This window comes from Osmerus eperlanus, chromosome 10, assembly GCF_963692335.1.
Source record: "Osmerus eperlanus chromosome 10, fOsmEpe2.1, whole genome shotgun sequence".
Taxonomy (NCBI): domain Eukaryota; kingdom Metazoa; phylum Chordata; class Actinopteri; order Osmeriformes; family Osmeridae; genus Osmerus; species Osmerus eperlanus.
In genome coordinates, this window is record NC_085027.1 from 16,784,976 (window position 1) to 16,803,192 (window position 18,217).

The 18,217-nt window shown below is 42.3% G+C and overlaps 2 protein-coding genes across 2 annotated transcripts; one reads left to right on the forward strand and one right to left on the reverse strand.

The window, feature by feature from the left end:
- The first annotated feature begins 388 nt into the window (after nucleotides 1–388).
- On the forward strand, nucleotides 389–4,410 carry hp (haptoglobin). Its single transcript, XM_062471870.1, has 4 exons — nucleotides 389–1,010; nucleotides 2,275–2,546; nucleotides 2,725–3,050; nucleotides 3,232–4,410. Exons 1-4 carry the CDS (start codon nucleotides 893–895, stop codon nucleotides 3,473–3,475), a joined length of 960 nt encoding a protein of 319 aa, XP_062327854.1. The 5' UTR covers nucleotides 389–892; the 3' UTR covers nucleotides 3,476–4,410.
- Nucleotides 4,411–10,929: 6,519 nt separating this feature from the next.
- Nucleotides 10,930–14,231, reverse strand: sult5a1 (sulfotransferase family 5A, member 1). Its single transcript, XM_062471286.1, has 6 exons — nucleotides 14,083–14,231; nucleotides 13,746–13,954; nucleotides 13,250–13,376; nucleotides 12,273–12,370; nucleotides 11,740–11,920; nucleotides 10,930–11,553 (listed from the first exon to the last, which is right to left on the reverse strand). Exons 1-6 carry the CDS (start codon nucleotides 14,219–14,221, stop codon nucleotides 11,402–11,404), a joined length of 906 nt encoding a protein of 301 aa, XP_062327270.1. The 5' UTR covers nucleotides 14,222–14,231; the 3' UTR covers nucleotides 10,930–11,401.
- Nucleotides 14,232–18,217: the final 3,986 nt, after the last annotated feature.

Below are 18,217 nucleotides of genomic sequence, written 5' to 3' on the forward strand. Positions count from 1 at the left end.
CACAAACTATGTAGCACAACCTTGAATGTGGTTGCCTACATGTGTCCCTGTGTCATTGTTATGCTCCTTACTCTCAAGGGCCTTACCATTACAAAACATTTAATTAAAAGGAACATTTCCTGTCACATGAACATAAACTCCTACTCCTTGGTAAAACAATACGTCAAGACTGTAGAAGACTGCTGCACATCCCTGTAAAAAAGCCTGACCAGGCTGAAACACAAATTTTAGATATGTTCTGCGTCGCTCCAAATCCATAATTCATGTTCATCTGTGACGACAACATGGTCTTGGTGTAGCTATGGACCTGTTGACAGGGCAAGGTGAATGGACAAAATGTTTAAAGAGCTTTCACAACAAGAGGGGATTGGGCAACAGACGCTTACTTTCCAGCAAAAACTCCCAGGACGTCAAGGTAGTGGGGGTTGGAGGCAGATTTCACTAGATATAAAGCCAAGATCTCAGGACTTCAACCTGCAAACATCATCAGAATACACCGTCTCAGATGACCACACTGACAAAAATGGATTCTATAAACATCTGGTATGTTATTTTACAATTCAAAAGCATAATTTAAGTACATTTTCTTGTAACATCGACTCCCATTGAGGATGGTTCACTCTCAGGAATATATATATATATAATGTATTCATGATACATTAACAGCATATCAAAATGTACATGAACAGTATATCTGTCTAGATAAGGAAGACAGAGAGAAACCTTGGTCATGTTGGCTATAATACCGTGATGTTAAATAATGTAGAGTGGATGAATATTGTACATGCATCAGGACACTTCTCTCTATATAAAGGAACAGCCTTGGTAGTGCAAGGGCTGGCCGTCTGTCAGTGTGTGTTGAGGTTGGGGGGTGTTGGTGAGGGTCTGTTAGATGTGTGTGTGTACGTGTGCTGTCCCTAGGTTGTCGTTGGCCGTGCTTCTGCTGGCGTCCTGTGTCTGTCTAGCAGATGAGGCTCTGGCTGAGAACAGGATCAAACATCACGCTTCAGGTAACAATCTGAAACAAACACACACACACACGCGCACACTACGCAGCCAACTCCAGAGCTCACTTTTTGCATTCAAGCTTTTGGTATCTAACACACAACTAAATCATGTTTCGACATGCTTCTCCCTGTGATGAATAGAGGTATGAAATGTTGGCAAAGAGAGATGCAAACCTGTAAATTACCATTTCTCTGAATTTGTATCTGAATACTAAAAGTAAAAGTCCTTATTTAATGATTGTAACTAGCTATTTATTTGCAATCAAGACTATCACAGCTGGGATTGGAGGCTGTTCTGTCTCCATCAGAGAGCTAGCAGGGTGTGGTACAGGAGCATAAACCATGAAAGGAGGAACCATCCTGCTCCAAGCTCACAGTTGTTAAAAAATTAATAACAATATACAATTTATTATCCTGAATGGAGTGCAACTCCATCTGACCTTCACTTAAGTAAACAGAGAGCAAATTAAATTGTAGTTCTATTCAAAACGTATCTTTCAGAAGATTGGCCTTTGGAGAAATCAGCATAAAAGTCACCTCATTGTTGATCTACAAAAAACAATGTGGTCCAGACACATTTGTCAAAATATGTATATTATAGACTTTGAGAAGCATTATTGTCTAGCTGCCATCCAGCACCATGGCAACCACTCAACATTTCATTGAACCAGAGGAATGCTGCAATTTACCAAAATGATCATTTCAACACTGAAGCTCTGGCAAAATTATAGCTGTACAACATCATGGAGCACACTGTCTTGGGAATTTCAAAAAGTCACACCAAACTTCAAGATATAAATGTAGTATGACGAAACACGTCCAAAGCCCTGTTATCTGGAGATAAATATCAAGTGTCAGTCAACATGAAACCTTTCTTGAATCAAAACAATATGCTGAGATCCAGTCGTTAGTTGGTTGATTATCAAGTATAAAGTTAGCTCTACAACAATTGTCTTAATATTATTATCACAGCAATTTTTATAGCCAATGACTAAAGGTAATCGGTAAGCCAAAAACAGCAATGGGTAAATAAGAGTATGGGATTACATTTAGCAGACGCTATTATCCAGAGCGACTTACAGTAAGTACAGGGACATTCCCCCAAGGCAAGTAGGGTGAAGTGTCTTGCCCAAGGGCACAACGTCATTTGGCACAGCTGGGCCGGCAGTCGAACCGGCAACATTCTGATTAATAGCCCGGTTCCCTAACCACTCAGCCATCTGAGCCATCTGAAATTACATTTTAATAGTTGTCTTTTATTACTTAGGGTTGACATCCTTACGTTCCAGGCGCATGGTTGGGGGAACACTGGCTCCTCTGGTGCCCTGGCAAGCCATGGTGTCCCTGGAGGAGCTGAATGGAAGCTATGCAGGTGGAGCTCTCATTGCCCCAAATTGGGTTCTGACAGCGGGCAGGAACCTGTTTGTTAAGAAGAATCGCATGGACACGCAGAGCACAGAGGCAGCAATCCCTAAGGTGTACCTGGGCATCACAGGGCGGCCCCAGGCTGACGCCTCGAAAGAGGTTGCTGTGGAGAAGGTGAGTAGTATCCCATCATGAGACCTAAAAAAATACATGTTTCTCCAGAGAATTACAATATCTAGTTATATGATACAAGAATGACGTATGAATGCAAGAATAAGCCGATAATACAAGTTGCCTTCAAAAATTAAACCCTGGACCAGATCAGGAGACAAAATCAGTATACCCCTCCTAGGTGTTCCTACACCCAGGCTTCCAGAACCAGTCTGACTGGGACAACAACCTGGCTCTGATCCAACTGAAGACACCTGTGGTACTGGGGCCAAATGTGTACCCCATTCCCCTGCCAGAGTTGGGTCAGCACTTGGCAGACAGCCAGGGAGAAGTCGGGGTCATTGCTGGCTGGGGGTGGGGGGCTCTCTTCAGCCCCGCTCAGTCACTGAAACATCTAGTACTACCATTAGCCGATGACATCTCCTGTAAAACAAATGAGAACAGTGGGAGGTTGCTGCACAGCAGGCCGACTGTGGATGAAACAATGTTCTGCACAGGGCAAAGCAGGTAAATCAAAGTTACATTTTCAATGTATCCGTATATCCCAATGTATCTGTATATTGTGACTGGGCCGGATTCAAACCTGTGCTACTGCAGTGAGACCTCAGCCCATGGGGTATGCATACTTAACCGGTGAGCTACCAGTGCACCCATAAAGTACACTGTTCTCCGTTTGCATTCTGCACAGATACCAGGAGAATTTGTGTTACGGAGATGCAGGGGGAGCACTGGTGGTCAGGGCCCACAGAGACGTGTATGCAGCTGGGATACTGTCCTTTGACAAGGCCTGCTCCACTGAGAAGTATGCCATCTACATGAAACTGTCCGCATACCTTCCATGGATCCACAGCGTTCTGAGGGGAGACACCAAGGAGTCCGCCACTCACCGCGCTGCAGTCGTATCCGAGATGCACTCCTGGCAACGGTCCTGAGTCTCACGAGACAGCAGTGGATGGTTAAACTGATAGCTGAACACTCGCAACACACTTTGCTGGGTTATTCCAGCACTTAATTTGAATAATTTAGAGTGGTTTAGTGTCTCTGATTGTTGCCATTCACAGTTTTGTAAACAAATCTGTTTATAGAAACTCTATAAAAACGCTTTTTGGGATAGTGTCAAACATTATCCTTGAAACTATTGGTGTACCAAATAAGCTATAACTAATATAAGATCATGCCAGTAAACATTTTGTTATTCAAAAGTATAAAAATACCTTTTTGAAAACTGTTGCTTCTTCCTGGACAGCATACCTAATAGAACTTCTCTTTGAAAGCTATTAAAGCTCAAGTCAACATAAAAGTGGCAGTCGGCTGAAAGTGTTTCTCTCTTGAAGAGCAGAGTTCATTCATGCGTAATCTGAGTATGTATAACTATGCAATATAATGTATCCATCTCAGTGCACAAACTGCCAGCAACAATCCTTTCAGTTCCTTATCTTCATTGACAAATTGTTAAGTGTATGCAGGTGTGTAGGCCACACCCATTACTTGCCAAAACCTGTTTGTTGTTGATAATGAGTGGTTAATTACTGGGAGAAATAAGGACATGCAGAATGTTTTGTATAGACATCAGCTATTTTAGGCATGGTTGATCCTAAAAACATTGCTATTCCATCCAATTTGAAATGTAAACATGAACCGACAGTAGCTGTTTGTTTTTTTTGCCTCTTAGAGTGCATGAAGTGGTGACCAACTTTGTCACACCTGCCATGATAGCATTGGCGTAACATATCACCACAGCAAGTGGAACAGCACACATGGAGGAAGGGTTTCTAAGTTGGTCTGAATATTGAATGAGAGAAAGATAGAGAGAGTGCTACTGGAAAGAGGGAGGCATAAACATAAATGTTGTGAAGTAGAAACGGGTAAATAAAAGAGGAAAACCAAAAAAGGAATTGAAAAGCTTTGTCTCATCCATTTCAGCAGAAGCAGCTGTTTCTCCTGCTTGTGAGAGTTCTGAAGGTCAGTATCCAGGTCAGTTGAGACCCCTTCAACAAGGGAACCCAAGCTCCTGGTCAGATTTAGTTAAAATCTTTACAGGCTTGTCTCTCTAGTCTCCACACACACATGTTCACAGACTCTACATACATGTCAGCATATCACATGGGTGAGAGAGGGTGTATTGTATAGCAGCAAAAGAGGTGTGGTAAGGAAGCGGGCGATTAGCCAGAGGAGTAATATCAGGTAATGAAGTTCCAGGAAGTAGAAGCTCTCAGCTGTCTTCTGTGGCCACATGTTCTTGTTTCAAAGCACAACATCCTGCTTTTGTTTATTGATGGGTGGTGCTTGTCTGTGTGTGTGTGTGTGTGTGTGTGTTTTTGTGTGTGTGCGTGTGTGTGCGTGCATGTGGGTGTTTGTTCGTGTGTATGTGCAGTCTGACAACGTTTACTTGCTGATGTAACAATGTAGGCCACTAACACTCATAAATCATTGTTGACTTATACCATGGCTAAATGGCCATAAAACATTTTTTTATCATGCTTGATATCCTGTGTGGTATCTGGTCCTGGGATTTGTGCTTGAAAGAAATGTACTTCTTATGACATGTACATTCAGACAACCGTATTCCTGCAACAGACATTCCTATTACACCATTACAGTGACTCAACACTATTCTTAGTAGTTTCCAACTGAAACACGAATATCGTGTTGGATGGAAATGTCTTTTTTTAGTGGCTGATGGCAGGGGGGTCTGGTGCACCTCTGGTGTGTCTGAAATATTAATACCCCTGTCAGGGGTGGTTACTCACTGGAAGCCTGTCTCAGAGAGCAGCACCCAGGCCAGTCCAATCCCCCGCCCCTCCCCCCTCCCCCATCCCCCCTCCCCCCACCCCCGTCCTGCAGCACTGGGGCAGTTATGTAAGGAGGCGGGGGCGGTAGGGGGCTGCAGCACCAGGCTTTTTTCATCCCGTCCGTCATTTAGACACTGAATTCGCTTTTGTTTTAAGTTCAGCAAAACATAATGCCTGATAAACACACAACATGTCACATGTCTCAGTGGTTTATTGCCGCTAGAGTTCAGAGTTAAACAGAGGTCTAACCCTGAGACCGGCTCTATCCCTGGCATAGCCCCTGATTCTCATGTGTCATTATACGTGAGGTTGAGTTGATGTTGTGGTTGGCTGTATGTGATGTGGACTGATGCAAGAGGCCTGATTGAAAACCTTGCTTCATTTCCTGTCCAGTTTCTCTCATCATGATCCTCGTGTTTTCTTATGGTCGGATCTTTGACTCTTTCTCTCTCTCTCATGCTTGCTTGTGCATGTATGTGTGTGTATTTGTGTGTTTTCTCCAAGGCTCTAATCTCTGGGAAACTAACTGCTTCTCTCTGTCACTCTGTCGCTCTCTCTCTCTTCCCTTTCAAACAGCAACAATAGATAGAGCCACCACCACCTGTGTCACCGACCACGATAACCCACACAGCACACGTATAATGCAAAAGTGGTGTTTCTTTTTTGTGATTCATTTCACCCATGACATACATGGACACAGGTGCGTGATGTCAGTCCTGTAAGTTTTCCTGTAAGTAATGTTGTGAAGGCAATTTGGCTTTACTTTGCTCTGTTCCCAATATGATGTGAAATGGCAGAAAATTATTTTGAAAACAACTCCCTCTAATATAAAATCCTTGTTAAGATGAGACACCCTGCTCCTCAGGCTGTTCCAGAGGAGATACCAGAGCAGAAGTGGCAGCAGGGTTGGGAGAGATCTTGGGAGAGCTGTTGGGTCTGTCAGTGGGCAGCAGTCTGCATGCATGGGATGGACTGGAGCACGTTTCTGAGTGATGTTTCAGATGGTGTGCCATCTGACCCAGGAAAACTCATCACAAAATCTGTGCATCGACTGTCTGAATTTCTAATCGAACCGTCCACATATATAGAAATGGGGCAGATTTTTTATTCACTTAAATAATGTTAAATAATGAAGTTTGTTCTTTGACATGATTTAACAGACAGTAAAGCAAAATGAAACAAAATAGTGGACAGACTTAACTTTCATTACTACTCCTAAAGGAATCCTATGTGGTTCTGCCCTGTCCTTGCTGCAGCAGTTCTAAAAGGTTCCATTCCGATCAGAAATATCCTTTCCTACTGCCTGGATGTGGTCAACTTGCCTCAAATTCCAATACTTTCGACAGTGTTTGGCTTCAGTGTAGACACAAGGAAGTGCTGGAAAACTGACTGTCTGTTTCTTCAGGGAATCTTTGTCACTTTGCTGATAACTACAGCTGAGAAAGTGATTACAGTTCCACAATGATACTAATAGTTTCACATTTCAGAAATATTGATCATTCAATGAAAAAAATGACTTACTATGGAGATATTGGTTATCACCAATAATGCAGGAAGATGAAATATTATTAATCTCTTCCCATCTCTTACTTTACAAAGCTCTCCATACTTTTTTCTGACTCTCAACCTTTTGCACTGTCAATCATGCCCTGAGAACCACTGAACCCATCCCTTTTAGGAGGTAAGTAAAGTAGAGGCCTTGTCAAAGTGCTCCAAAATTATAGGCATACACAGTGATTTGCGTTGCATGTTATCATGCCAGCAAAAATATCTTCAAGTCATATGGAGCAAGATATAAATTGATTTTCCAGTTAAATTCAGCCTTGCAGGAGTGGGGACGTGATGCAACCGTAGGATGAGTAGAACAGCTTTACAGTAATGTATGGATTACTAAAGTGTGTACAATGGATGCCTATGTGGTATGTCTCTCAGCACCAGTGAACATGATCTACCTGATAACACAGGAACTTTGTTCTCATTGGTAAATAATAGAGGTGCGGAAAAGTGAGGAACATGCGAATGAGCCTAAAATAATCAGGCTATTAGCCTTTGTGCTGTTTCTTATCTCAGTGTAGAATTTCCAGTTCAGACTGGCCTACTGTTGTGTATTTCTTTTCATCATCCACCATATCTGTCTCTAATATTTACAGGTACCTTATCAAATCCCTGTGGGCTTAACAAACACCATTACCTTCAGTGGTACAGTCAGTATACAGACATTGACTGTGAATGAAAAGCTCTTTGCTCTGACATAGTCTCTCACTCTGTACACCTGCAACCACATCCTTGATGCTTGATACTTTAGAGTAGAGCATCCATTTTAATCCCAGTCAGACAAACACTATTCAATATTAACTCTAGTTTGTACTGCCTAGACTGTAACGTGAAACATTTTAGATGCTTTCTCTTCGAAGGTTTGAAAGAGAGAGAGAATGGATGGATGTATAAAATATATCTAGCATGTCTGGGGTAAAAAAAAACATAATGGACACACACATAACTAAAATAAGAAGGAAAGTCATTTCCAGCAGATATCTCAGCTTTCACACCAACTATGCATGACCAAAATTCAGTGATTTTCAGGCAATTCAGATCAGAATACCTTCAGAAATCTGTGGTTGCATTTCAAGTGACTGCTTCAACACATGAGCAGTAGCCCAAGTCTGCCAGTCTAAACATTCATCAGGGCTGTAAAGTGCCAAGGCCTCTGGCTTTGAAGTCACAGCATAATAACTAGCAGTTTAGCAACTTTGACAAGGTAGACTCTAACTACCTAGGCTGAGCTGTACTGACTGACAGCTCTCTCTTGCTCTCTCTCTCCCCCCTCTCTCTGTCCATTTATCTTTCTGTCTCTCTGTCTCCCTGTCTCTCTCACACACACACTCTGTATATCTCTCTCTGTGCCCACACTGCTCCATCAGAACCTTAAAGCTGAACGGTCCCCTAAATCAAACTCTCACACAGCTGTCTTCTAGCACCCAGAATCTGTGTGTGTGTGTGTGTGCAGGTGTGTGTATGTGTGAGTGTGTGTGTATTTATCTGTCACTGAAATATATATTTACTGATGTGTTGGGAAATAGACCTGTGAAATGGATTTCACTGCCACACAAACAGACACACATTCTGTCACTCACACACCCTTGTGACCTGCCATCCGTCTCAGTTACTGAATGCCGAAGACCTGCACCTAATAAGAATATTATATACAGTATATAACAGTATATCTGTTAAATGATGCACACTTTCTGTGTGTGAATGTTTATGTGTGTGCCAGTGGGTAGTGATGCAGTCTATTCTCTGCACCAGGCATCTTCTTGAAGTGCTTTAACAGGCCCTGATACCACCAGCGACGGTCATTGTATAAAAAAGGAGTGGACAGGGATTAAATGCCATGCAAATGCCATGGCTGTCACACCTACCGGTTAAGGCCACCTGACCAATAGACCCTCATATCCTTCTATCTTTCCCAGTCTCCTTCCCTTCTCTTATCCTCTCTTCTACTTTCTCCTCCTCTGTTCTCCTTTCAAGTCCTTGAAAGGAACTGTGTCTGGTTCAATTGGGCTCAGATGACTTTATAGATCAGTGTCAGCCTCTCTCTCGCTGACTAAACATATACTTCTTGATCCCTCCCTCCATCCCACCTTCTCAGATTCGGCTCTCCTCCTTTCCACACACTGCTTCTCCACTTATCCAGTGTCTTCCATGTTTCCTCATGGTCCCTCTCTTCTTCTCCATGTCTCCCTCTCTCTGCATCTACCCCCTTCCTCCCCCAAGAGCTTTTACATCACACTACTTTGACAATGACCCTTCAGTCTTTAAGTCAGGGCCATTGGACATCTCTTTCTCTCTCGCTTCAGTAACACAGCTCCATTTTCTTACTAGCTCTAGTAACATCTATCTGGCTTCTTCCTTTCTCTTACTTCCTCTTCCACTTAGTCTCTCACTCCATATCTATCGCCCCCTGATCTTAAACACTGTGTGCTGAAGCATGGAAATACACCCTGGGTCATTACCCATGATACAGTGAGGGCAGGGTGGATGAAAGAGTGATGTGTTGGCTAAACAACCCTAAGCCCCATGTCACTCAGTTTCCCTGACCCTTACACACACACACACACACACACACACACACACACAAACAGTTATCTGTGGGAGCAGCAGCCCTGTCCCCATGTCTCTGTGAGTTCATAGTTGTCTTTTTGCTGCTGTGCACGTGAGATTAAACAAAAAGAAATACAAGTACATTTTATGAGAAAGGCTACCTAAGATACCTTCAAGCAACTCAAACAGAAAGCTTACAAACTGTGGAGTCTCCGGACTCTTCAAAATCACAGCAGATTGAAGAAGTGATGAGCAGAAATCTTCACTGTCTGTCTCTGTCATTAGGCTCTGTCTGCTGTGGACATCCCAAATAATGTTGTCCTCTATGAGAGAGGTAGCACCTTTAACCAGAGTTGCAGGCTTCAGCTGTTCAATTCATGAAACAAGCTCTTGAAAGAGGGTGCAGAACAGTCTGATCATAAAGGTTGCCTAGGCTGAACTGAATTGATTCACTCTCTAAATGAATGGAGCTGTATCATAACACAAACACAAATCTTTTCACTAGATTCTTCTCGTTCTACTCCTGCCAGCCTGCATGCCTGCCTTCCTATTTGCCTGTTACCTGTGAACAGATCCCCTGTGGCTTCGCCCCTGGAAGCACAGGTGCTGCATGCAAGCCCTTTAAAATCGTAAACAGGAACTACTTGTTATCAGAGAAAGATTTCTTCCCTGCTACCTTTTTGTTGAAGCACCATTTTCTTTGTAACTGCTGCTGAAATAAACATGTGCAGAAACACACAGACACACAGCAATATGTGTTATAGGTGTATGTCAGGAGGTGGTCTTTAGAGTCTGTCTGGGGTTCACCTGACTTGAGTACCCTGACCTTTAAGATGAGTTATTCATGGGGAAATGACAGGAGAGAAAGGTTAAAGCATTTTCGCATAACTTTGACAACCCAATGCCTTTTTATCACTTCAAATGGAGATGAAGGTGGTACATTGCATGATAATTGTGCTTAAGAAGTGCAGGATAGCTTGAGTTTGTTTCTCATGCACTGAATTATGTCCTCAAAAAGCTAAGCTAAAAACTGGAGTTGTCTCATTAAATAAAATAAGTAGGTAAATTGATTTGTAATTTAAAACACACCGCAAAACCATATTAGTAAATGGTTAACTAACATTATCCTTAGGTTCACTTTTCCCCTCATTAGTATTAGTTTCTACATGCCCCTTGGAGAAAATAGATGGGTTCATTAGGAGAGTGAGACGACCATGCCATCTCGGGTGACATAACATGGGGCTGTTTTAATGGATATGCTTTCCTTTTAAAAAACTCATTTATCAGCGCTCTATGCTGTCACTCACAGGAAGATCTGTGCGTCAGCAAGCTGATAATGTGGTGCTGGTGCTTAATTCACATATACATTAGCATAGTTAAGGGTGACTGAAGGGGTGTTGTTATGGGGAGTGGGGTGTTGAATGAAAAGAGTGAAGGGTAGGGATCTTATGGATCTGCCATGATTTATTCATGACTGAAGGTACATTCTGGAGGAAAGATGGAGGAGAGGGAAAACTAAATTCCTCCCACATATTTGGATGTAGGAATACAGACATGAAATAGATCTGCCACTAGAGAGACATACACAGCAAGTCATATGAGGAGTGTGCAAATATACTTTCAAGACACTCATTATGTTTACATTAATAAAAACGTTTCTTTAATGGTTTGAAAGGTTGTGATTTTCAGAAATAAGAAAGTAGTTGCTTTGGGTCTGGGTATTACAAATAACAAATCATCCTTTTTAAAAACGAATTAATTTGAAAAAACTAAGGGAAACTAAGGCAATCAGTGAAAGTTTCTCTGAGAAATGCAGCAGCTGTAGTAAAGAAGAGATGAAGGGCAGTAACCCCTCAGCTGTATTACATCAGGCTCCCCTCGTAATGTCCATGTGATCTGGATGAGACCAGGTAGTAGGCTGAGTGGAGGACAGCTGGCATTGCTGTCTCCAGGGGCTTTTCATCCTCAGAACATCTCCTCTCGTAAGGAAACACCTTCCTTCACAGGCCCCTCCCACACAAAGTTCAGATGACAGTCCTTCATCTTGGTGCTGAAAACCGCGTCAAAGTGACAGTTCTGCTCCTCTGAGAAGGTGTTTCTCCAGTCTCCAATTTGACCTGTTCACAAAATCACATGGCATACACAGCAGAATGAGGTAGGGTAGGGAAAAGAATGGTAGGGTATGGTAGTGTAGAGTTAGGGGAGGAAAGTGTAGAGTAGGGTAGGGTATGGTAGAGTTGGGGGGAGGGGAGGGACAACAAACAAATATTCAGGTAATGGGACCTTTTACAAGACAACTTTACCTTTCCTCATGAAGGTTCCCTTGCTGTGGTCCATGATGTCCTGAGGGACCAGGGTATAGTTCACCATACGGTTCTCCTTCATGCTGCTGAAGCTGCAGTGACAGAGGCAGCGTTTCAGCTCCTCGTCCACTAGGGGCCGCTGCAGGAAAGTGCTCACCTTCTCTATGGACCCTCGCAGGTCCTAAGGGAATAATTAAAAGGTGCAGTTTCTTTAAATTCACAAGAATATTACTTGAAAATTGTGTTATGGTATAAATAGTGACAACAAGAGACACTAGGGGCCCTATATGCTATGCTATGATATAATGAACACAGTGCACGTCAACAGAGACGTCTGATCAATGTAGTATCAATGTATAGGATGTCAACATATCTCTACTGTATTTTGCCTTGTGTTCCATTGATACTCTATGGAAATGGAACACAATACAATACTACTTTATGCATATTGTAAATTGGTGTCATGCTGTCTATTGCTATTGTGTGGTTAATGGCAACAGTAGAAGCAGTTTGATCTGGATGAGTCGTCCTACCAGCCACATCTCTTCATAGGAGATATAAAGGAAATTTTCCACAAGGTCGACTTGACTGGTCCAGCCTTTCACATGATCAAACCAAGATCCGTAGTGAACTGTAAAAACATTTGCGTGAGATAAGACATTGTTGGGCATTGTTTACATGACATTTGATCTACTAGATCTGTATGTAATTTGTGATCGAAATTGTTACATTAATAAGACTGTCTAATTAGTTAATGAGAAAGCTGTAACCTTGTGTTCTGATAATATGAACAAGAGCCTGTTGTGTGCAGGTGGCTGCAGTGCTTTCTCCATGTATAACAGGCCTGTCCTTGAGAGGGTTCTTTATCAGACTCTGGCAGACTGTGTACTCTGTGTGTTTCTGAAGAAAGCTTTATTCAATAAATACTTCTATAAAATACATTTTCACAGCTTTGGGGTTTTGAAGAGGTCTGTCATTAAACACTGATCAATTAACAATAATAAAGATTACAAATAATGATTTCTATATTACTTTTATACTGTTTTGAATGTGCTGAATATAATAAACAATGTTTGATCTATACCCTGCTATATTAGCTCATGAGAACATGGAACGTCAAGGGTATTTCGAGGAGCACTATCTAAAAACTAAACAAAAATTATCTAGCACCTTGAATGCGGAGCTTCTCCCTGTGCTTGCGTAGGCTATGTTGATTGTCACCCACCTGACGTTTCTAGTGAGAGTAAAAAAAAACATATTGTGATACTATTTAACTGCCCTTCATTCCTGTCTTCTTTGTCCAGTCCTCTGAGAGGCTCAGCTTGAGTGTATCAGACACCTGCACCTTATATAGATGTAATAAATACTTTGTATTTTGTCTTGAACTTGTATTTGGAAACTGACTTCATTGACTTGGTACTTTCACAGCATTAGGGTGCAGTAAGAGACTTCTTCAGTTTCTTGATTCTCAGATTTCCATCACAAATTGCAGACAGTCATTTCATCTTACCTGTGCCTTCCAGAAACCTGTCCAGGAAGTCTTTAAAGGAACCAGGCTGAGGGAGGAAGTTAGCCATCTTGTGGAAGTGGTAGAAAGAGACTGCTACATCTTTGGGGTTCCTGCTCACATAGATCACCTGAAAGAGGAATGAAGAAATGACAGCGACAGTTTGCACAGTTACTCATTGCTGTCATGAGATACTAACTGACAGACTACCAATGGGTTCCGTCTCTTTTGTTTCTCAAAAACTCCCTTTCGCATAGTTTCATCCTAATTCTTCACATCAGTCATGTAGTGAACTGAAATATCATCATTTGAAAGAAACTCTGAGCGATAAACTTGATTGAAAAACGGTTCTGTAGGTCAGTAATACCCAAGCCATCTGCATATTGTATTTCAGTTCCAGTACAACTGACAGCTAACGTTACAAATGCACTTTTGGTCTCCATAGCATCACCAGAGCAGAGACTGAAACATAAAGATGCATAGCTCACAGGAGACTGACCTTGGCTTTGGAGCCCTGCAACGCGTTTCCCAGAAAGCTGTATGGCAGGTGTGTGGTGAGAAGACGTGGGCCCTGGGAGGCCCCCAGCACCTGGCTGCTGTAGTACTGCTCCAGCCAGGGCGCCCGCTCCCAGTTAGGCACAGTCTGGGACTTCTGGGGATCTCCTCGCCTACTTACTAGGGTAACCACTTCCTGCATCCACGTGGTGCCTGTCATAGATTCTCAGTGAGACAGATACACAGACACACACACACACACACAGACCGACTAACCTAGCAGCACCACTGTGTTGTGGGCTGTTTTGTTTTGAAAGAGTGGTGAGCTTTACTCTTCTTACCTGACTTTGGGTAAGTGACGATGAGTGTGTCCGAATCCTGGAAGTGAAAGCTCCGGGCCTGCTGCAGGGAGTCCTGGGTGTGCAGGTGTCCAGGGAAGAAGACACCCTGGACAGTCTCAGTCACATCCAGACGGGCCATGTCTAGTAGGCTTCCTGTCAGAAAGAAGAGAGTTTGTACCACAGCAGCCTTAAATAAGCGAAGGGAAGTCTCTGAAAAGGAAGTGGTGTGCTGTGTGGAGGTCATGGAACAAATGAAGTCACAACGGTGATGTTCATGTGTGGTTGTAAGGATAATACAGAGGATGCAGTAGTGCGGGGGAACTCAATAGGCGGACTCCGTTGCGGATCCGGACCCGGACACAATACAATTTGGACCGAAGCCAAAATCAACATTCTTATTTAGTCATTGGTGGGTGATTTCGCTTTATAGCCTATATTTTGTTCCTACTAGATGTGGTTTCTATCTTCCGTGTCCAATCCAAAGGTCCAATGAGGAGCTGTAATAACTGTAATCACCATGACAACTCACTCAACGTTGGCCACAACTAGGGTTGCCAACTTCCTCAACCCCAAATGACGAACATTTTCTATGCACCTGCGCCAACAGCTGCCCAACAATAAAGGAAATTGCAAGGTTTCATTAGCCATACCATAAACCTACTCATTTCAGTGTAATTTTGGCAAACCACTACTTTACTTGGATGTATTGTTCATAGTAATAGTCAAGACAATTATTACAAGTTTCTCTAAAATTTCATGTTGTTTTCTTGAAATAGCATTAGACTCTAACCATATGCCACAGACACTGAAAAGTTTTAGGCCTAAACCAACCATTGTCACCAACAAGCAACAACCGTGTCCCATAGCAACGTTTTCGTGAGTTTTGGCACATTAACAGTAGCCTATTATTGGCCGGCGAGGCTGTGATTGGAATACGGTACTGGAGCTGTCCCGACGGGACAAATCAAAATCACCCATAATTTGGGATGTCCCGGACAATTTGGGACGGTTGGCAACCCTAGCCACAACCTCTGTGGGTGTGTGTCATTCGCAACAACGCAGGCTAATCGATTTGTTAACGGTACCTGTTTTTTCCTTAGCGAAAATCATGGCGTGCTCTGGCCGACATGTGCAAACGCGCTGCAAATTAAGAAAACACATGCAAATAGACTAAACACAAGCAAATTAACCCTCGTGCTGTCTTCGGGTCACATGACCCAAAGGTTCATAACGAACCATCGTTGTGTTTACCCAATTTTACCCAATACAAAAACAAATAAAAATAATTTTCTTTTAACCTTCGCAATGTGGGGGGTCTGAGACAGCCCACCGGTTAAAAGAAAATGCTTCACTTTGTTTTTGTATGCGGTAAAGTTGTCGCAATACAACGGTGGGTCACAATGACTGATGGGTCAGAATGACCCGAAGATAACACAAGGGTTAAGAAAACATCTTAATGAATTTGACAATACATGCGCAGCATTCAGCAAACAGGCTGCAAATACACACAACACCAACAACCAAATACATAAACGCGCTGCAAATACATAAACGCGTTGCAAAAACGAAAGCACGCAAACCAAAAACGCTGCAGTAGGCCTACATAATTGTGATGTGTCGTTCGTGAACGATTCGTTCATTTTGAACGAATCCTTACAAGGACTCGGGAGTAACGAGTCCTCTCAAAGAGTGATTCGTTCATTTTCTCGTGGCCGCGCATCGGGCCTGTTGCATAGGCTCGTCCAAGTAAACATAAATGATTTTTTCATTTCCCGACTCGGTCTTCGGGTACAAGTCTTTGGATCATTTTTCACGTGACCTGCATAGGCTCTGTACTGGTAGCTAGAGGAAACAAACGATTCGTTCATTTCCCGACTCGGTCTTTCTACGAGTCTTTGGATCCTTGTATTTTTTAGCAGAGGAAACTGTTTCCTCATTCCCTTTCGCCTGGCCGCTGTTTTAGTAAGACGTGAATGATATTCGCTCAAGTCATCATACTGACTGGTTTTGTTATTTTCACTTTATTTACACTTACAGTTTAGTGCAGTGTAATTGTTTGCTGTGATAATTAAATGCTTGTGTGATAATAAATGACCAAATCATACAAACTGTCATGATACATTATTTTAATGCAGGAATTTCTCTTAAAATAGTATCTGCTGGTGCACATGTCATGCACTAACCTACATGAGAATATGATACGTGTTTGCAGTGGACGGATACCCCCCCCCCCCCCCCCCCCTTGAAATGAACGAATGACTCGAAAAAAGATAGTTCATTTTACTGAACGAGATTCAAAGAACCGAATCAGTAAAATGATCCGAACTTCCCATCACTACTACATAAACGCATTGCAAAAACGAAAGCACGCAAACCAAAAACGCTGCATCCAGTTTTCACAACGGAAGTTCTCCAGGCCTCTAGGGGGAGCGCTAAATGGAACCGCTTGATTTTCGGCCCCACGGAGCGAGAGAGAGAGAGAACATATGAGAAGTTTGTTTTGAAAATGGGACCAAAATCAAAGTTGCTCTTTTGAAAAACTGTAAAAGAGGAGGGCCACATGTAAAAATGAATACTAACCTTTTGTATGTCGCCTCTTTACTTCGATGTTGGTCCAAACTTCTCATATGCTCTCTCTTTCGCTCCGTGGGGCCGAAAATCAAGCTGTTCCACTGAAAACTGGATGCAGCGTTTTTGGTTTGCGTGGTTTCGTCTATTTGTAGCACGTTGATGTGTTTGGTTGTGTTGTGTGTAGCAGCGAATTTGCTGAATGCTGCGCATGTGTTGTCAAATTAATGAAGATGTTTTCTTAATTTGCTCGTGTTTTGTCTATTTGCATGTGTGTTTTTAATTTGCAGCACGTTTGCACATGTCGGCCACCGTATAAACCCGACAAAAAGCGAAAAGTTGATTCCGAAAATCGCAAATTTCAGACAGAGTGGACTGGCAAGTATGCATTTGTAGCCTACTGCGGGTAATATAATAATAATAATATAACGTCCACAACTGGACCGTGTCACATATGGTCCTTATCACTGATGGCCTGATGACACTTCTAAGACACACTTAGAAAATGCAACTTTTTCTGTGAACACATGCTGGGTGAAACTGAACCATATGTGTTGCAGCTAATTATGATCTATGATTCTATGGCCTGGAGAGGGAGAGGAACATAAAACCTGTTGATCTATAATTATCACTCCTACTCAATGTGTTAGCTGAAGCTTGGTGAACAGTGTGAAAACAGTGGCCTGAGAATGGATTGCCACAAAAGCAGCTGTTTTTATGGTTCCAGTTCAGAAAGTTGGTACCACTCAATGTTTTTTTGCCAGCCATGTATTTAGCTAGTTGATGACACCAATATCCTCTAAGACCTGTGCTTATCAGTAGATCTAGGTGATTAGAATCATATTGTTCAGTGGTTTGGAGAAAGACATAGTGGTACTTAAACCTTCTGAACTTGAACTTTGACACCACTGCTCATAAAAGATCTTAAGAAGATAATATCTTCTTGTCAAACAAATAAAAATAAATGAATTTTCTTATGTTTGATAAGATTTTTCATCTTTATCATGACGGATGTCTATAGCGGCGGATGATAATGACTGGCCTGAGACCATGTCTTGCCAGATATCTGACTTCATAGAACTACACCCAAAGTCATAATTTCTCATGTATTTTATGACAGAGCTCACGCCCTCCCTATTTTGGAGCGATGCTAAAATATTAACACATATGGTACTCTGTCAGTACACTGGACAGTCACTTAGTGTAGAACATACAGTACCAGTCAAAAGTTTGGACACATTTTCCGATTGTTCATCTTGTTTAAGTAATGATCAGTTTGAATTCCTATAACTAGGCACTGTGCATGCGTATAGTCAGAAGGAATATGAATGACGAGCATGACCCACGTTGCCTGTAATGTCTTCACAAGTTCCAGAGTAAAGAAAGTAAATATCCTGAATTGTGTCACTCGTCTTTCAACACTTAGCAAGCCCAACATTACACATTAACTATAGTCGGTTATGGGTTTATGACAAGACATGACGAGAAGTGACTTTGTAGGACAAGCACTTCTGTATTTGTTGGCTGAAACTAGGTAGAGATAGAGAGAGACAGATTGAGGGAGAGA